General features: G+C 37.5%; 2 protein-coding genes across 2 annotated transcripts in view; one reads left to right on the top strand and one right to left on the bottom strand.

The window, feature by feature from the left end:
* Positions 1-17541, bottom strand: part of PLEKHH1 (pleckstrin homology, MyTH4 and FERM domain containing H1) — a 260142-nt gene that overhangs the window by 80115 nt on the left and 162486 nt on the right. Inside the window, exons 9-11 of the mRNA XM_053697836.1 lie at positions 17136-17227; positions 16101-16251; positions 664-800 (exon numbers count right to left, since the gene is read on the bottom strand). Of these exons, the coding sequence (XP_053553811.1) occupies positions 664-800; positions 16101-16251; positions 17136-17227 (380 nt within the window). The remainder of the gene's footprint in view (positions 1-663; positions 801-16100; positions 16252-17135; positions 17228-17541) is intronic.
* On the top strand, positions 9152-10142 carry LOC128645081 (serine/arginine-rich splicing factor 12-like). Its single transcript, XM_053697837.1, has one exon. The coding sequence runs from the start codon at positions 9217-9219 to the stop codon at positions 9979-9981; it is 765 nt and encodes a 254-aa protein (XP_053553812.1). The 5' UTR covers positions 9152-9216; the 3' UTR covers positions 9982-10142.

Genomic DNA, 17541 nt, shown 5'->3' with positions numbered 1-17541 from the left:
AAGAGATAGAGAGAGAGAGAGATCGAGAGAGATCGAGATTGAGAGAGATCGAGAACAAGAAGACAGGAAATGCCAAGAGGTTATGTCCTCACACAATGGAAATGCAGAGCGTCCAATATTATAGACAGCAATTGAAAAAACATATTAAGCAAAAAATGAAAAAATAAACAAACAAAAAAAGGTTAATGGGGTGGAGCCACATGATTTAAATTCTGAATCTCCACTAAGTGAGAAAATAACCACAAGGATGTCCTGCTTTTGTGTATGGAGAACTTAACAGTATTGACGTTAACTAACCTATTATTACACATCTAATTTGTAGAATTGTCTGCCAAAGAAGGACAAGAAAACTTTATGATGTTGTTATTTAAACAGTTGTCTATAAAACATTAGTGATCCTCATTCTAGATTGTAAACTTATTGTATTCAATCTGTAGAAAGAACAGGTACTGCCACTAACATAAAACTGGGGGAAAAAAACAAATTTGACAAATCTTTTATTATTACTAACAGCTGTATATGTAATACAGAATAACTCACTAGCAAATTAGATTTACTCTAAGGTTTGTACAAGAGCCAACAGAATGTAATTCAAAACTGTGTGCGAGTTGTAGAACAAACTCGCTATCTGAAACCATCAGCAACACTGAAAATGTAACTCACTGAGCAAATCCCTTCCATAGAATAAGACGACGTCCGTAAGAGCTTGTGTTCAGGCTCTGAATAATCACTGTCTACAGAGTAGGCGTCAGGAGGTATCGCATAGTCACTTTCTGAACTCATCGATGACACAGAGACGCCTACAGAAAAAGACAAAAAAGTTATTTAATCCATCTGTAAAAACGTAGCAGGATACTGCTCATATTACTGATAAATCATAGACCTTGCCAGATGTCACAAATTTAACTAATATATTTAAGTTTAAGATGTTTAAAATATTTGGAAAGCATCACTTTTGTTCCAAGTTTAGCAAACACTATTAAAAGATACAAGTATACAAAGGAACCAATCATTTATCCTGAACATAATGACTTGCTTTGCATTAAATTGTACTAAAAGCAGCATTTCAAATATTTTTTTAGTTCCTTATACTTCAGGCTAACTGCCAAAAAAGTAATCTGTAAACGTTTTTTCAAATGTCTTTAGCAGAGTTTAGGTCCTAAGTATATTCCTGGTAGAGCTTTGCGAGGTGGTTTGTATTAGCTTACAATTTTAAACCATCAGAAAAAAATATTCTCACATGATTTTTTTAATGGGTTCTTAACATACTTTTTGCACTAATGATTTTTTGTATATTTCTAATTCAAAAGCCTTGCTCTCTTGAAACCTCCGTTTTTAGAACATAGTTTTTGTTGCTTTTTTCCTTTTTTGTACATGCTGGGTAGGAGGATAGGTCGTTTTTTCCTCCAAGAACCCAGGCTGTGCCTAATTATAACAAGATTACAATGAACTTACCAAGATAAGATCCACTTTTTTTACGAATCTACTGTGAGCATAAAAATAATACGAAAGTCAGACTTAGAAACATGCTTGATTCAGACAGAGCTTGTCATTCTAAGAATCTTTTTTCAAATGTACTTACTCTCTTAGTAGCCTTTGTTTAAAAAGAATATAAGCATATTCTACACTATTGGGAGCTAGCTGGCTACATATATTTGTCTCCAGTCATTGGCTCACCAGATGTGTTCAGCTAGCTCCCATTAGTGCATTACTGCACTGGAGCAGACTTAAAATGTGTGTTTAATTCCACACAGCTATATAAAAGCAATAGTGTGATAATAAAATGACAACACATTAGAGCATTTTTTGTATATCCCTTTAATGAACATTTGAAATTAAACCACACTTCCCACACCTTAGGATATATTCTTATGCAATACTCAACAGTGAAGGGTGACTCTTTAATTAGAGGGTCATTCAGCAAATCTAAAGCTTGAAACTCCTCATTTTTAAAGTGGTCATCAGCCTCCTCCTCTTCCTGCTAATGACTTTTCATTCAACAGTAGCTCTGCAGTAGGGATGTTAGCGTAGCGCTATTTAGGGACATAAGCCAAGATCTAGAAATGTTGGTAAGCATGATTTAATTTCCAGTTATTTTAGCTCACCCTAGTAGCACTTACAAGGAAGGATTTTCAAAGCAGTAAAATCCAAAGTTGGGCAAAGAGTAAATGCTCAGTAATTCTTCTAAAAAATATAAAGAAAACAAATATTCAGTATCTAATTTGTTGACACCATTGTTCAGTCAGAATCTGCGTTTTGCTTGGGTACTCTGCTTTACAATTGCAGGTTGTTGCAGATGAAGAGCAGTAATATCCAATAGATGCATTTTTGCCCATTGCAAAATCTGTTTGACTCTTATATGCGCTAGATTACTAGTGAAGCGCTATTTAGCGCTCCTGCTCAAGCGTAAACTTTGCTAGTAAGAGGCGTTTTGCTGGCAGCAGGAAGTGAGCCTATTATGAGTTGAAAGTAAAAAGTTTGCACACAAGCGTATCCTGACATGCTAGCTAACCAAATATTGCGACCATATTAACGTATTCTCCACGTAGAAGTGAATGGAGAGAGCGCAAAAGAAAAAGCCTAACACCTATTTTTGCGCTAAACCAACAGGAGTTATGAACATATTTAACATTCCAATGTTCTTTACTAACAGGATAATGCACTTTTAATTATAAATATATATATATATATATATATATATATATATATATATATATATATATCTATTTTACATTTTATATATATATATATATATATATATATATATATATATATATATATATATATATATATATATATATATATATATATATATATATATACACACATATACACACACAAACACAGGTGGCCCTCGGTTTACGCTGGTTCAATTTGAAAAGCTTTGCACTAATTAAAATAGCCAGTAGGTGGAGCTGTCCGCTTGTTTTGCAGCAAAGTTATGTAACTTAAAAGACTGAAATTAATCGGTGTACACAGATCAGACCAGAGCTATCGAGCAACAAGATCTAGCAGCCACTTCCCTTTTATCTTCCTGTCCAGCTGCTTGAGGTGAGGGTGCCTAACTGCCTATTAATCACTGCAGATTGAAATGCATAGAATAGGTACAGACCCAATATTATCTAACATGCTAACAATGCAGAGAACTGATTGCAGAAAAATGCAAGTAAAAAAACGTTTTTGTTCATTAAACTTAGTTTGATGATGATACAATCTGTTGTTGTGATTATTTTATTAGATGCTGTTTAGCAAATGTTTTTGTTCATTAAATTTAGTTTGATGATGATACAATCTATTTTATTAGGTTAATAATGCTGTTTAGCATTTAAAGTCTTCATTTCAAAGCTTTAAAAATAATCTATTATGTGTTACTTATGACAATTTTGAGAGGGGCCTGGAACCTAACTCCCTCACTTCCCATTGACTTACATTATAAACTGGGTTTCAATTTACAACGGTTTCGATTTACAACCATTCCTCCTGGAACCTAACCCTGGCGTAAACTGAGGGCTACATATACAGTATATATATATATATATATATATATATATATATATCTATCTATATATCTATATATCTATATATATATCTATCATGTCCCATGTGGATTCAGCACTCGCATAACTCTAACACAGCCTCCGGGGTGCACTTTTAAAAACATGCATAAAGTATTTTCAAGAAAAGGCACTCTCCGTTTATAATCAGTAAAAATCTTATACTGATTATAAACGGAGTGCCTTTTCTTGAAAATTATATATATATATATATATATATATATATATATATATATATATATATATATATATATATATATATATATATATATATATATATATATATATATATATATATAAGGGGCAACCAGACGTGGACTCCTTGCTCAGTGTGCTTAGAGGAATATAGCTACACCTCACTAACGAGGCCCAATGAAGGCCGAAATGTTTGTCTGGGGTTGCTGTGTTCCGTGTTCAGAGAGGAATTGCCTGGTATTTCAGCTCTGGACTGACCGTAATAGGCGGGATCAGACTGATATACTACAGGAAAGTTCTACTCTGTGAAAAGCATTACTGGGCTAAAAAGTTGCACCCAGGTGGTAAATCGCCATAGAACAGGCTAACAATGTTATTGAGTCAGTTGTTCGTTCCTGTGAGTGCACTTCTCTCTGTATGTGTATATATATATATATATATATATATATATATAAAAATCAATTTTAAAAAAAGTACATTATTTTTTATGAGAAGAACATAGGAATGTAAAATATGCGTACTGTGCATCAGGGTTTGCAATTGCGGTCTAACGCATTTGGGCTAGCGCACATGAATAATTGCTAACTTTAAAGAGCGCTATTGAAATATTAATAAAAACTATTAAACATACTGTAAAATATTCTAAATAATCCATAGAGAATATATTTTTTCACAGTATGTATAATTTTTAATAATTTATATTTAATAATATTTTCAATAATTTATATTTAAAGGGACAGTCTAGTATAAATTAAACTTTCATTATTCAGATAGGACTTTTAATTTTAATCAACTTTCCAATTAACTTTTATCATCAAATTTGCTTTTTTCTCTTGGTATTTTTAGTTTAAACTAAACATAGGTAGGTTCATATGCTAATCACATGATTTTTAAATCTCTTTTCAACACAAAGAGACAGAAAGTACACGTGGGCGATATAGATAACACTGTGATCAAACAGAGAGGGCTATTTAAGATTTAGCACAAAACAAGACAATAGATAATAAACAGTCACAGTCATGTGATCAGGGGGCTGGAAGAAGGTTCCTAGATACAAGGTAATCATAGAGGTAAAAAGTATATTAATATAACTGTGTTGGTTATGCAAAACTGGGGAATGGGTAATAAAGGGATTATTTATATTTTAAAACAATAAGAATTCTATGGTTGACTGTTCCTTTAATATTTCAATAACGCGCATTGAAGTTAGCAATTCTTCATGTGCGCTAACCAGACTGTTAGCCCTAAATTCCGAACCCTGAAGCACGTTATGCATATTTTACATTCCTATGTTTTTCACATACAAAATAATGTACTTTTAAATTTATATACATATATATACACATATACACATACACACACATATATATAGGAATAGAGATATACAAGTATATATAGAAATATGTATTTACAATAAAAAGTACATTATCCAGTAAGTAAATATACAGTAAAACACAAATACCTATATACATATGTACACACATCTATACATATATATGCATACATATTTAAAGATGTATATATATATATATATATATATTAAAGCAATTTGCGACCCCTTTTTTGTTCAAATACCTTATAGCATACATCTTTGAGCCCTTACAACTTTTTTTTCTTAATTATTTTATCAGAATAAGTTTATAACGTTTAAGTGTATTTATGTTGTGTTTAATGCAACTCTTTATTCTTCCCCTACTTGTTGCGCTATCCCAACAATTGCAAACCGCGACTGCGCTTGAGCAAGCGCATTTACTTTCAACTCTTAATGCGTGCACTATTTCCTTTGCACGCAAAAAGCCAATAAAAAAATGATTTCACTTGTGCACAACAGTTAGTGCGCCACTCTTAATCTAGCCCTGTATCAGCAAACGGCTAAATGGCTGTTTAAAGGGACATGGAATCCAACATTTTTCTTTCATGATTCAGATAGAGGATACAATTTTAAACAACTTTCTAATTTACTTCTATTATCTAATCTGTTTCATTCTCTTGGTATGATTTGTTGAAGGAGCAGCAATGCCCTAATGGTTTCTAACTGAACACATGGGTGAGCCAATCACAATTGATAGATATATATATGTGTAACCACCAATCAACAGCTAGAACATAGGTTCTCTGCTGCTCCTGAGTTTGCTTAGATAAACCTTTCATCAAAGGATAAAAAGAGAAGGAAGCAAATTAAATAATAGAAGTAAATTGGAAAGTTGTTTAAAATTGTATTCTCTATCTGAATCACAAAATAAAAATTTTGGGTTTCATGTCCCTTTAAATTTGCACATAAGAGATTGCTGCACTACTGTCTGTAAATATTTTAATATCATTTGTCTGCAGGCGATATTGAAAATGTTAAACTGCTCTGAATTTTAATACATTTAACTACAATGAAGACTGAACAGCCACCTTGAAAATAATTTTGTAGTGTTGCACCCCACCAAGGGTGTAGGCATCTATGGCCAAATAAATTTACTGAAAATCTGTCACTCTACAAGGAAAATGCTTGATTTACTTCTGTGTACTTGTCACATAGCCGATAAATTTATTCTATGATGCCATGTCTAAAGAAATTATGGAATTGGTTGGATTAACAATTAAAATAATTAAAGACGATTTCCCTAAAAAGAGCCATGAAATGTTAGAAACCGTGTCGTGTACTTGAAATTCTGATCCCCAAAAGACAGAATAAGATTTTCTTTTTCTAGAATAATCATCCAGTTGTATTTGGAGAGAAAGTTAACCAAATGAATCTGGATGCTGGAAGCAGGGACAGTGCCACTATTAAAGCAAACCAGGCAGCTGCCTTAGGTTGCCGCAGCAGTGTGTGTGTGTGTCGGGGGTATTGCATTGAGCAATGATACTTTTTTTTATTGGACTAACTAAACATTTATAAGATGACAAGCTTTCGGAAGAATGTCTTCCTTTTTAAAGTCTGAAGCAATACTGAACAATTTGATGGAATTTACAGATTATATATTAAAACACAGGCTAAAAAGACAGAAAGTGTTACAGAGGTCTGAATGCAGGGGAGGAGGGGGTGTCGTAAAATCATGAGGGGGTGTAGGAGACAGAGGCAGACAGTGTCCAGTGAAGGATAACAGACGGGGGAAATATATGATTATACACAAAGCATATACTGACATAAAGCTATAATTTAACATAGAATCAATATGTATAAAGATGTGAAATAAGGTATACAGGGTAACAGGGTAACAGGGGAATATAAGATAGTAAAAAAAAAAGAAAAAAAAAAAAGGGAATAATAATAATGATGATGAATCATCCAACAGAATGAGAGCTGCTTAAATCCTATTGGCTGATTTAAACAGCCAACAGGATTTTAGCAGCTCTAATTCCTATTGGCTGGATCAAATTTTTCAGCCAATATGAATGCAAGGGACGCCATTTTGAAACGGCTCTCTTGCATTGAAGATTCAGTGTACAGCGGCGACCGTATGAAGAGGATGCTCTGCGCCGGATGTCTTCAGGATGGACCCGCTCCGCGCCGCTGGGATCAAGATAGAAGATGCCGTCTGGATGAAGACTTCTCACCGCCTGGATGAGGACTTCGTCGCCTGGATGAAAATTGAAGAGGCCGTCTGGATGAAGACTTCTCGCCGCCTGGATGAGGACTTCACCGCCTGGATGAAGATCGTTCAAGCAGGACTTTAAACTGTAAGTGGATCGTCGGGGGTTAGTGTTAGGTTTTTTTTAAGGGTTAGGGGTGTTTAGACGTGGGTTTTATGTTAGGGTGTTAGGTTTAGACGTTATTTTTTTCCCCATAGACATCAATGGGGCTGCTTCACGGAGCTTTTCTTTCCGTGATCGCAGGTGTTAGACTTTTTTCTGACCCGCTCTCCCCATTGATGTCTATGAAGAAAGCGTGCACGAGCACGTCAAAACAAAGCTTGTATTGCATGCGGTATGGAGCTTAAAAGCACCATATCGCACGTACAAGCCAGCTGTTTCAAAACTTGTAATGGCAGCACTATGGAGGGTTAAATAACCCAGCTTTTGTTGCGTTTGTTAATTTCCCTATATCGCGCATTTAAATTGACTATTGATATTTATCAATTGTATTTTATTCAAAATATATATATTTATTGAGCATGTGCGCAGTTTAGCTTGTGTTTCTGGAAAACACATTTGTATCATATATATATATTTCACACATACATACATACTAATGTCCTTCATGTTCTATCGTAACCAGCAAAAGGAATCTCTGAATAACTAATATGTTGATTAATGGGATTGAAATAGTTTTGGGGGTCTAAAATGTGATATTTATGGTTTTATAATTGTGGTAAAATCATACTGGGGAACACTTATGTTCATAGCCAGGAACCCACCAGGTTTTGTGCAAGGACAGAAGTCAGTAATGTAATTAACCTGCAAAAATGAAATTAAAGAGGATGATACTGGATGATAAAATGTATTGCAGATCCAAATAAAGGGAACATACTAACAAGCACTTATCGCAAACCGTCTGCTGGCAACACTATACTTCATGCTAACGCCTCCATACCCACATCATTCGATAAGTTCCATTCCAAAAAGTCAGTTCATAAGACTAAGAAGAACGTTCAGATGTTTTATATGATTTGCAGTCAGAAGAGTTAAAAAATAGGCTTATGTGTTGGGGATATTCCAATGAACTTCTGGAACAAGCTAGAGAGGAGGCACGAAAGTCTGACAAAAATCAAGGAAAGAGAGGAAAATTCACATAGGATGCCTTTATTTTCAGTACATAGTATTACCCACAATTAAATAGAATTGTTGGCATTTAAAAATTTTTTTTTTATATCTTATTGAAAATTATGACATTCTAGATCCATTAGTAAAGAAATACCAGTTTGTTTCTAAGAAACCAGCTACTCTTGGATCTAAATCAGGGGTGTCCAAACTTTGCTCTCCAGAGGTTTTGGAACTACATTTCCCATGATGCTCAGCTAGATAAAATGCTGGCTGAGCATCATCGGAAATGTAGTTCCAAAACCTCTGGAGAGCAAAGTTTGGACACCCCTGATCTAAATGATCACCTAGCATGGTCACTAAAACAAAGAGGCCAAATATAACCTGGTTGAATTAAAAAAATGTTTAATTAAAGATGCAATAACTACACATGCAAAGCTTGTGAAGTCCTAGAACCAGGACAAAAATTTTAATCCACTGGTAAAGTGTTTAATGTTAATTTTCATGCCACTTGTTGGACAAGATGGGTAGTGCACCTTTTACAATGCAATCAATGTCATATTGAATATGTAGGACAAACCTCCCGAGAGTTCAGAAGTAGAGTAAGTCAACATCCTAGGGATGTTGATGAAGTGTTTTACAGTTGTAGAATCTTTATTAAATTTAACATTAATACGGTCCCTCCTGGATACAACGTTCGTTTGTTGGCAGTATTCAGACTGAAACCACATCACAAATTCCTGTCTGAGATTCACGGCTGTCCGGCTCCTGCCGCGTCATGTCTAGATATTCGCGGCCACCCAACTCTTCCCTCTTCGTTAGGAATGTGGCTGATGCCACCAGGCCGGAGGATTTGCGCCGTGAGTTTGGTCGGTATGGCCCAATAGTAGACGTTTACATTCCACTTGACTTCTACCATCGTCGCCCCCGAGGATTTGCTTACATACAGTTTGAAGATGTTCGTGATGCCGAAGATGCCCTTTACAACCTCAATAGAAAATGGGTTTGTGGTCGACAGATTGAAATACAGTTTGCTCAGGGTGACAGAAAAATTCCCGGGCAAATGAAAACTAAGGAACGTCGTAACTCCTCTCCAAATGATCGCAGAAGGTCTAGAAGTTGTAGTAGAAGGAGAACACGTAGCCGAAGCTCCTCTTGGGATCGTGGCAGGAGAAGGTCTGGCAGCTTAAAAGGGTCAAAACACAAAAGGCATTCTTACAGCCATTCAAAGTCCCGCTCAAGGACACCTCAGAGACGTTCAAGAACATCACAAAAGCATTCATTGTCCAAAGGACGCTCCAAATCACCCGAGAAGTCTCCTTCTCGTTCCCCACCTAAGCAGTCTAGCTCTGGGCGAAAGTCTCGATCTGGTCAGAGGCGGTCAGGCTCTACATCAAAATCTCCATCAAAATCTCCCCACAAAAAGAATTCCAACTCTGTGTCACAAAAGGAAGCAGCTAGACGTTCCCGCTCTCGCTCGAGGTCGAGATCCTGGTGTTACAAGGGCAAAAACAGCAGTCGGCAGTCATCTGATGATGATTAGGATCACTCTAAAACGCATTGCTATAGAGAGGAACGCTGAGCATTCGTACACTATGCGTTGCACATCTCTAATCTGCCAAGGAGCTGGTCATATCATTCAGGCTTCCTAGTGTATCTTAATGTATAAGATAGCATATAAATGAAATTTTTGAGAAATTTAAGTGGGGCATATGTTTTTAATAAAGCTCAAATTGAATAAACAGAAAACATCAGTATTCTTTACTCCTATGGCCCCTAGTGTGTGTGTGTGTTTTTTTTTGTTTTGTTTTCCCCCCATACAAATGCAATTCTATATTTTTTATGTTTAGACAGTGTTTTGTTGCTAATCAATGTGAAAGGGGTAGGAAAGAATGGTTACTTGGATATGTGAACTTTTTATATAGCAAAAAAGGTTTTGTTAACTCTGTTAATGAATTATTTGTAACAACCTTTGTCATGTAGTATAGATATATGCCTTTTGATACAAATGACGGATGCCTATTGCCTAAATATTTTCAGAAACATTAAATGATAATTTGCCATTCAATATATGCAAGATTTTGTAAGTGGTTTGGTGTTTTAATGCACCTGCGGAATTTTGTTTTCTTTATCCATTTTTTTTTTTATTCAATATTCTTTACCTGAAAATATGGAACATGAAATTAATTGTATTTGTGTTTGCAGTGCTTAAGAATGTATTGCTTGTGTACTTTAGATGCAATAGTATTATTCCTTGTGCTTTAAAATTTGTCCCCAAGTACTGTCTGAAATGGTAGTGTTGGAGACTAGTTACATATTTTGTTTAACAATTTTAATAAATGAAAGAAAACATAATTTATGCTTACCCGATAAATGTATTTCTCTTGCAGTGTATCCAGTCCACGGATCATCCATTACTTGTGGGATATTCTCCTTCCCAACAGGAAGTTGCAAGAGGATCACCCACAGCAGAGCTGCTATATAGCTCCTCCCCTCACTGCCATATCCAGTCATTCAACCGAAACAAGCCGAGAAAGGAGAAACCATAGGGTGCAGTGGTGACTGTAGTTTAATTAAAATTTAGACCTGCCTGAAAAGGACAGGGCGGGCCATGGACTGGATACACTACAAGAGAAATAAATTTATCAGGTAAGCATAAATTATGTTTTCTCTTGTTAAGTGTATCCAGTCCACGGATCATCCATTACTTGTGGGATACCAATACCAAAGCTAAAGTACACGGATGATGGGAGGAACAAGGCAGGAACTTAAACGGAAGGAACCACTGCCTGTAGAACCTTTCTCCCAAAAACAGCCTCCGAAGAAGCAAAAGTATCAAATTTGTAAAATTTGTAAAAAGTATGAAGGGAAGACCAAGTTGCAGCCTTGCAAATCTGTTCAACAGAGGCCTCATTTTTAAAGGCCCAGGTGGAAGCCACAGCTCTAGTAGAATGAGCTGTAATCCTTTCAGGAGGCTGCTGTCCAGCAGTCTCATAGGCTAAACGGATTATACTCCAAAGCCAAAAAGAAAGAGAGGTTGCCGAGGCCTTCTGACCTCTCCTCTGTCCAGAGTAAATAACAAACAGGATAGATGTTTGGCGAAAATCTTTAGTATCCTGTAAGTAAAACTTCAAGGCACGGACTACGTCTAGATTATGCAAAAGACGTTCCTTCTTTGAAGAAGGATTAGGACATAATGATGGAACAACAATCTCTTGATTGATATTCTTGTTAGAAACCACCTTAGGTAAAAACCCAGGTTTTGTACGCAGAACAACTTTATCTGAATGAAAGATCAGATAAGGAGAATCACAATGTAAGGCAGATAACTCCGAGACTCTTCGAGCCGAGGAAATAGCCATCAGAAAAAGAACTTTCCATGAAAGAAGTTTGATATCAATAGAATGAAGGGGTTCAAACGGAACCCCTTGAAGAACTTTAAGAACCAAGTTTAAGCTCTATGGAGGAGCAACAGGTTTAAACACAGGCTTAATTCTAACTAAAGCCTGACAAAATGCCTGAACGTCTGGAACTTCTGCCAGACGCTTGTGTAAAAGAATAGACAGAGCAGAAATCTGTCCCTTTAAAGAACTAGCTGATAATCCTTTGTCCAAACCCTCTTGGAGGAAGGACAATATCCTAGGAATCCTAACCCTACTCCATGAGTAATTCTTGGATTCACACCAATGAAGATATTTACGCCATATCTTGTGGTAAATTTTCCTGGTGACAGGCTTTCGTGCCTGTATTAACGTATCAATTACTGACTCGGAGAAGCCACGCTTTGATAGGATCAAGCGTTCAATCTCCATGCAGTCAGTCTCAGAGAAAGTAGATTCGGATGATTGAAAGGACCTTGTATTAGAAGGTCTTGTCTCAAAGGCAGAGTCCATGGTGGAAAGGATGACATGTCCACTAGGTCTGCATACCAGGTCCTGCGTGGCCACGCATGCGCTATCAATATCACCAATGCTCTTTCCTGTTTGATTTTGGCAATCAGACGAGGGAGCAGAGGAAACGGTGGAAAAACATAAGCCAGGTTGAAGAACCAAGGCGCTGCTAGAGCATCTATCAGTACTGCTTCTGGGTCCCTGGACCTGGATCCGTAATAAGGAAGCTTGGCGTTCCGGCGAGACGCCATGAGATCCAATTCTGGTTTGCCCCAACGGAGAACCAATTGAGCAAACACCTCCGGATGGAGTTCCCATTCCCCCGGATGAAAAGTCTGACGACTTAGAAAATCCGCCTCCCAGTTCTCTACACCTGGGATATGGATCGCTGACAGGTGGCAAGAGTGAGTCTCTGCCCAGCGAATTATCTTGGAGACTTCTGACATCGCTAGGGAACTCCTAGTTCCCCCTTGATGGTTGATGTAAGCCACAGTCGTGATGTTGTCCGACTGAAATCTGATGAACCTCAGTGTTGCTAGCTGAGGCCAAGCCAGAAGAGCATTGAATATTGCTCTTAACTCCAGAATATTTATTGGGAGGAGTTTCTCCTCCTGAGTCCATGAACCCTGAGCCTTCAGGGAGTTCCAGACTGCACCCCAACCTAGAAGGCTAGCATCTGTTGTTACAATTGTCCAATCTGGTCTGCGAAAGGTCATACCCTTGGACAGATGGGCCCGAGATAACCACCAGAGAAGAGAATCTCTGGTTTCCTGATCCAGATTTAGTAGAGGGGACAAATCTGTGTAATCCCCATTCCACAGACTGAGCATGCATAATTGCAGCGGTCTGAGATGCAGGCGCGCGAATGGCACTATGTCCATCGCCGCTACCATTAAGCCGATTACTTCCATGCACTGAGCCACCGTGGGGCGCGGAATGGAGTGAAGAACACGGCAAGCATTTAGAAGTTTTGATAACCTGGACTCCGTCAGGTAAATTTTCATTTCTACAGAATCTATTAGAGTCCCTAGGAAGGAAACCCTCGTGAGAGGAGATAGAGAACTCTTTTCTTCGTTCACTTTCCACCCATGCGACCTCAGGAATGCCAGAACTATCTCTGTATGAGATTTGGCAATTTGAAAGCTTGACGCCTGTATCAGGATATTGTCCAGGTAAGGAGCCACCGCTATGCCTCGCGGTCTTAGGACCGCCAGAAGAGAGCCCAGAACCTTCGTAAAAATTCTTGGGGCTGTAGCCAACCCGAATGGAAGAGCTACAAATTGGTAATGCCTGTCTAGAAAGGCAAACCTCAGGAACTGATGAGGATTCTTGTGAGTCGGAATGTGAAGGTAGGCATCCTTTAAGTCCACTGTGGTCATGTACTGACCCTCTTGGATCATGGGTAAAATGGTTCGAATAGTTTCCATCTTGAATGACGGAACTCTGAGGAATTTGTTTAGGATCTTTAAATCCAAAATTGGTCTGAAGGTTCCCTCTTTTTTGGGAACCACAAACAGATTTGAATAAAACCCCTGTCCTTGTTCCGTCCGCGGAACTGGATGGATCACTCCCATTACTAGGAGATCTTGTACGCAGCTTAGGAATGCCTCTTTCTTTATCTGGTTTGCAGATAATCTTGAAAGGTGAAATCTCCCTTGTGGAGGAGAAGCTTTGAAGTCCAGAAGATATCCCTGAGATATGATCTCCAACGCCCAGGGATCCTGAACATCTCTTGCCCACGCCTGGGCGAAGAGAGAGAGTCTGCCCCCTACTAGATCCATTGTCGGATAGGGGGCCGCTCCTTCATGCTGTCTTAGAGGCAGCAGCTGGCCTGCTTGCCCTTGTTCCAGGACTGGTTAGGTTTCCAGGCATGCTTGGATTGAGCAAAAGTTCCCTCTTGTTTTGAAGCAGAGGAAGTTGATGCTGCACCTGCCTTGAAATTTCGAAAGGCACGAAAATTAGACTGTTTGGCCTTTGATTTGGCCCTGTCCTGAGGAAGGGTATGACCCTTACCTCCAGTAATGTCAGCAATAATTTCTTTCAAACCAGGCCCGAATAAGGTCTGCCCTTTGAAAGGAATGTTGAGTAATTTAGACTTTGAAGTCACATCAGCTGACCAGGATTTGAGCCATAGCGCCCTACGCGCCTGGATGGCGAATCCGGAATTCTTAGCCGTTAGTTTAGTCAAATGAACAATGGCATCAGAAACAAATGAGTTAGCTAGCTTAAGAGTTCTAAGCTTGTCAACAATTTCAGTCAATGGAGCTGTATCGATGGCCTCTTCCAGGGCCTCAAACCAGAATGCCGCCGCAGCAGTGACAGGCGCAATGCATGCAAGGGGCTGTAAAATAAAACCTTGTTGAATAAACTATAATACACCACTCTCCTCTTACTACGTCCATCTTTGTTGAGAGTTGCAAGAGAATGACTGGGTATGGCAGTGAGGGGAGGAGCTATATAGCAGCTCTGCTGTGGGTGATCCTCTTGCAACTTCCTGTTGGGAAGGAGAATATCCCACAAGTAATGGATGATCCGTGGACTGGATACACTTAACAAGAGAAAAGTTTCACAAATAAACCAAACTTTTCAGCAAAGGTTATAGAGGTTGTGAAATTGCCACCTAGAGGGGGGATAGGAATAGGTGTTTGATAAAAAAGGGAGCTTTATTGGATTTATAGGCTGGGTACCAGGTTTCCAAAAGGTTTAAACTTGGAATGGGATATTTCCTATTTCACATGTTAATATCAGCCTTAATATTCCTTTAATAAAATTAAAGAGTGGGGATCATTTCTCAAACAAACAGTATTTTTAATTGTCATGCTTTTAAGTCTATTTAGAATTATTCCTCCTTAAGAAGGTGATAATATAAAACAATGTTTACTCCACTATTAGGAGAATATATGTGATAGATTTTGGATGTATAAATAGTAATACTACTTTTTAATTGTACCTATGGCTAAGCGCTAAGAGAAAGCGCAAAACGCCTCAGGGACTCACCCCATGTCACCCTGTATGTTTGTATTTTAAAGTTTTCTCAAATTGTTTTTAATAATACCTACCCTCTATAAATCATTAAAACTGTGGAATGGGTAAATTATAATCTCAGGCAGAGGGGCGTCTTATACCAACTGAAAAGTTGGTGTATCAAGCTTTTGTTTTTTTTCTCTGACTTCTTCTAAAAGTTTCAAGTTCTACTATGGTTAACCAAGATATTTAAGTTTACAAGTATTGTGCGACAATATTCTAATAATCTTGTGCAGCCTAACAATTTTTACATATTGCACTACAACTGAGGGCATATTTTCTCTTCTGCATGCAAGTACAGTGTAAAAGCTAATCCTGTGATTTAGTTTTTATTATTCAGATCTACTGGTAGTTTGTGAATTACCATTTTGAACCACCTGATACCAACACTCATGTTCTACAGGAGAAGTGCGCTTGTAAGCTTACATACTACAATAATTAATCGTCAGGTCATGTTTTTTTTCCCCACAACACAAGACAAGGAATCCACTGAAGGGCAACAGTACAACAAACATGTAAGTTGGCATATAATAAGGTAAAGGGAAAAGGACAGGTCTAAGGCCCTGCCAATGAGGAAAAGATTAGTACTATTTGTACCAATGAGAAATTAACAAGGATACAATTGGCAACGCTAAAATAAACTGCAAATACCTTATAAGCCAGCATATCTGATACTAAAACATGTTGGTTCTAGGAGGGAATAACTATTGCAACACATGAGCTAAGAAATCATTTCTGCACGTTTTACCTCTTTTCATGGCTCTCGGGCTTCCTGGCACACTGTTCTTCTTTACTTCTGACCCCGCAATAGACGTTCTCAAACTGGCATGTGAGGTGTTGTCATCCTCAGACCCCGACGACTCATCCAAGAATGGAACACTGCTGATCTGAGTGGCTTTCTAAAATAATATTTCCACCTATGTTACTATATATTCTTTTCATCTGCATTAGGTACCGATCGCATGTCAAGCTTTAAAAGACACAGAGTATGAGGAGGAAAATAACCACCTTAACAAACAATGTTACTAAATTACAGTAGGCTATGAAATCTAGCACTGACAAGAGAGGACACCTGTTTTCTACATTCGAATGTCCATTTAGTTTTATAAAACAATGTAAAAATGATATAAGGAGAAGGACTGCAGCTTCAGATTAAATATGTATTATTGTACAAGTGCTACAAGAGTTTAGAGAAATCTGTTCAACCTATTAAACACTCTGATATCTGCTAATGACCAGACAACAAAGAGGTATTTAAAGCTTTTGAATACAACGCTTTAATGTTGTAGTAATAAAAAACAAATAAACAAGCTGAAAACCATATTTTCAATATAGGGAATCTCTGTAGTTCAGTTAAACTGACATGAAGTTCCAATTGTTTTCTTTTAGGATTCAGATAAAGCATTCAACTTTCTGTTATTTAATTTGTTTCATTCTCTTTGTACCCTTGGTTTAAAAGTATACCTTAGTAGGTTCAGACGCAGCTGATTGGTGCCTGCACATATATGCCTCTTTCTATTGGCTTTCAGCTAGCTCCCAGAAGTGCATTAGTGTTCCTTCAAAAGAGGATACCAATAAAACGAAGCAAAATCGATAATAGGAGTAAATTGGAAAGGTGTTTAACATGTTATGATCTATCTGAATCATGAAGGAAGATTTTGGGGTTTCATGTCCCTTTAACGGATAAAACTACCTCCTAGCTAGTGGAAGAGGCTGGCTCATTCCTTGTTATACATATTTTTTTCATGAAGCGATATATATTTATTGGATGAAGGACACTTACACCCTTTAGTGTTGTATAGACTGGCGCAGTAGAGTTCTTGTAGATAAGGTAAGCAAATGGACTTGGAGGTGGACAGTACATCACACTTGAATCTACAACAAATCAAAAAATGACAGGTTAGCTCATAGAAATTAAAGCATAACAGGCCACTGCAAAAAATTTCATAAATCAGAGCAAAATGACACTAACAACTCCAAAAATGTTTATCATGCTTGTGGAAGAACTACTTAATTTTTATAATACGAAATGGTTGGGTTAAAGAGGCTTATTCTGATTTTATTAACAAACAGCATTTATTTTTTATTTTTTTTATATCCGTCGTGGGATAGAAATTCACTGGTTGATAAACAAAACTCTTACAGCTATTTTAGTGGACAGAGACACAGTCCAAAAGTATAAAAGGAAG

The sequence above is a fragment of the Bombina bombina genome, chromosome 1 (genome assembly GCF_027579735.1).
Source record: "Bombina bombina isolate aBomBom1 chromosome 1, aBomBom1.pri, whole genome shotgun sequence".
In the NCBI taxonomy this organism is placed as follows: Eukaryota; Metazoa; Chordata; class Amphibia; order Anura; family Bombinatoridae; genus Bombina; species Bombina bombina.
Note: the sequence above shows the minus strand (reverse complement) of the source record. Positions and strands in the feature narration are given on the sequence as shown.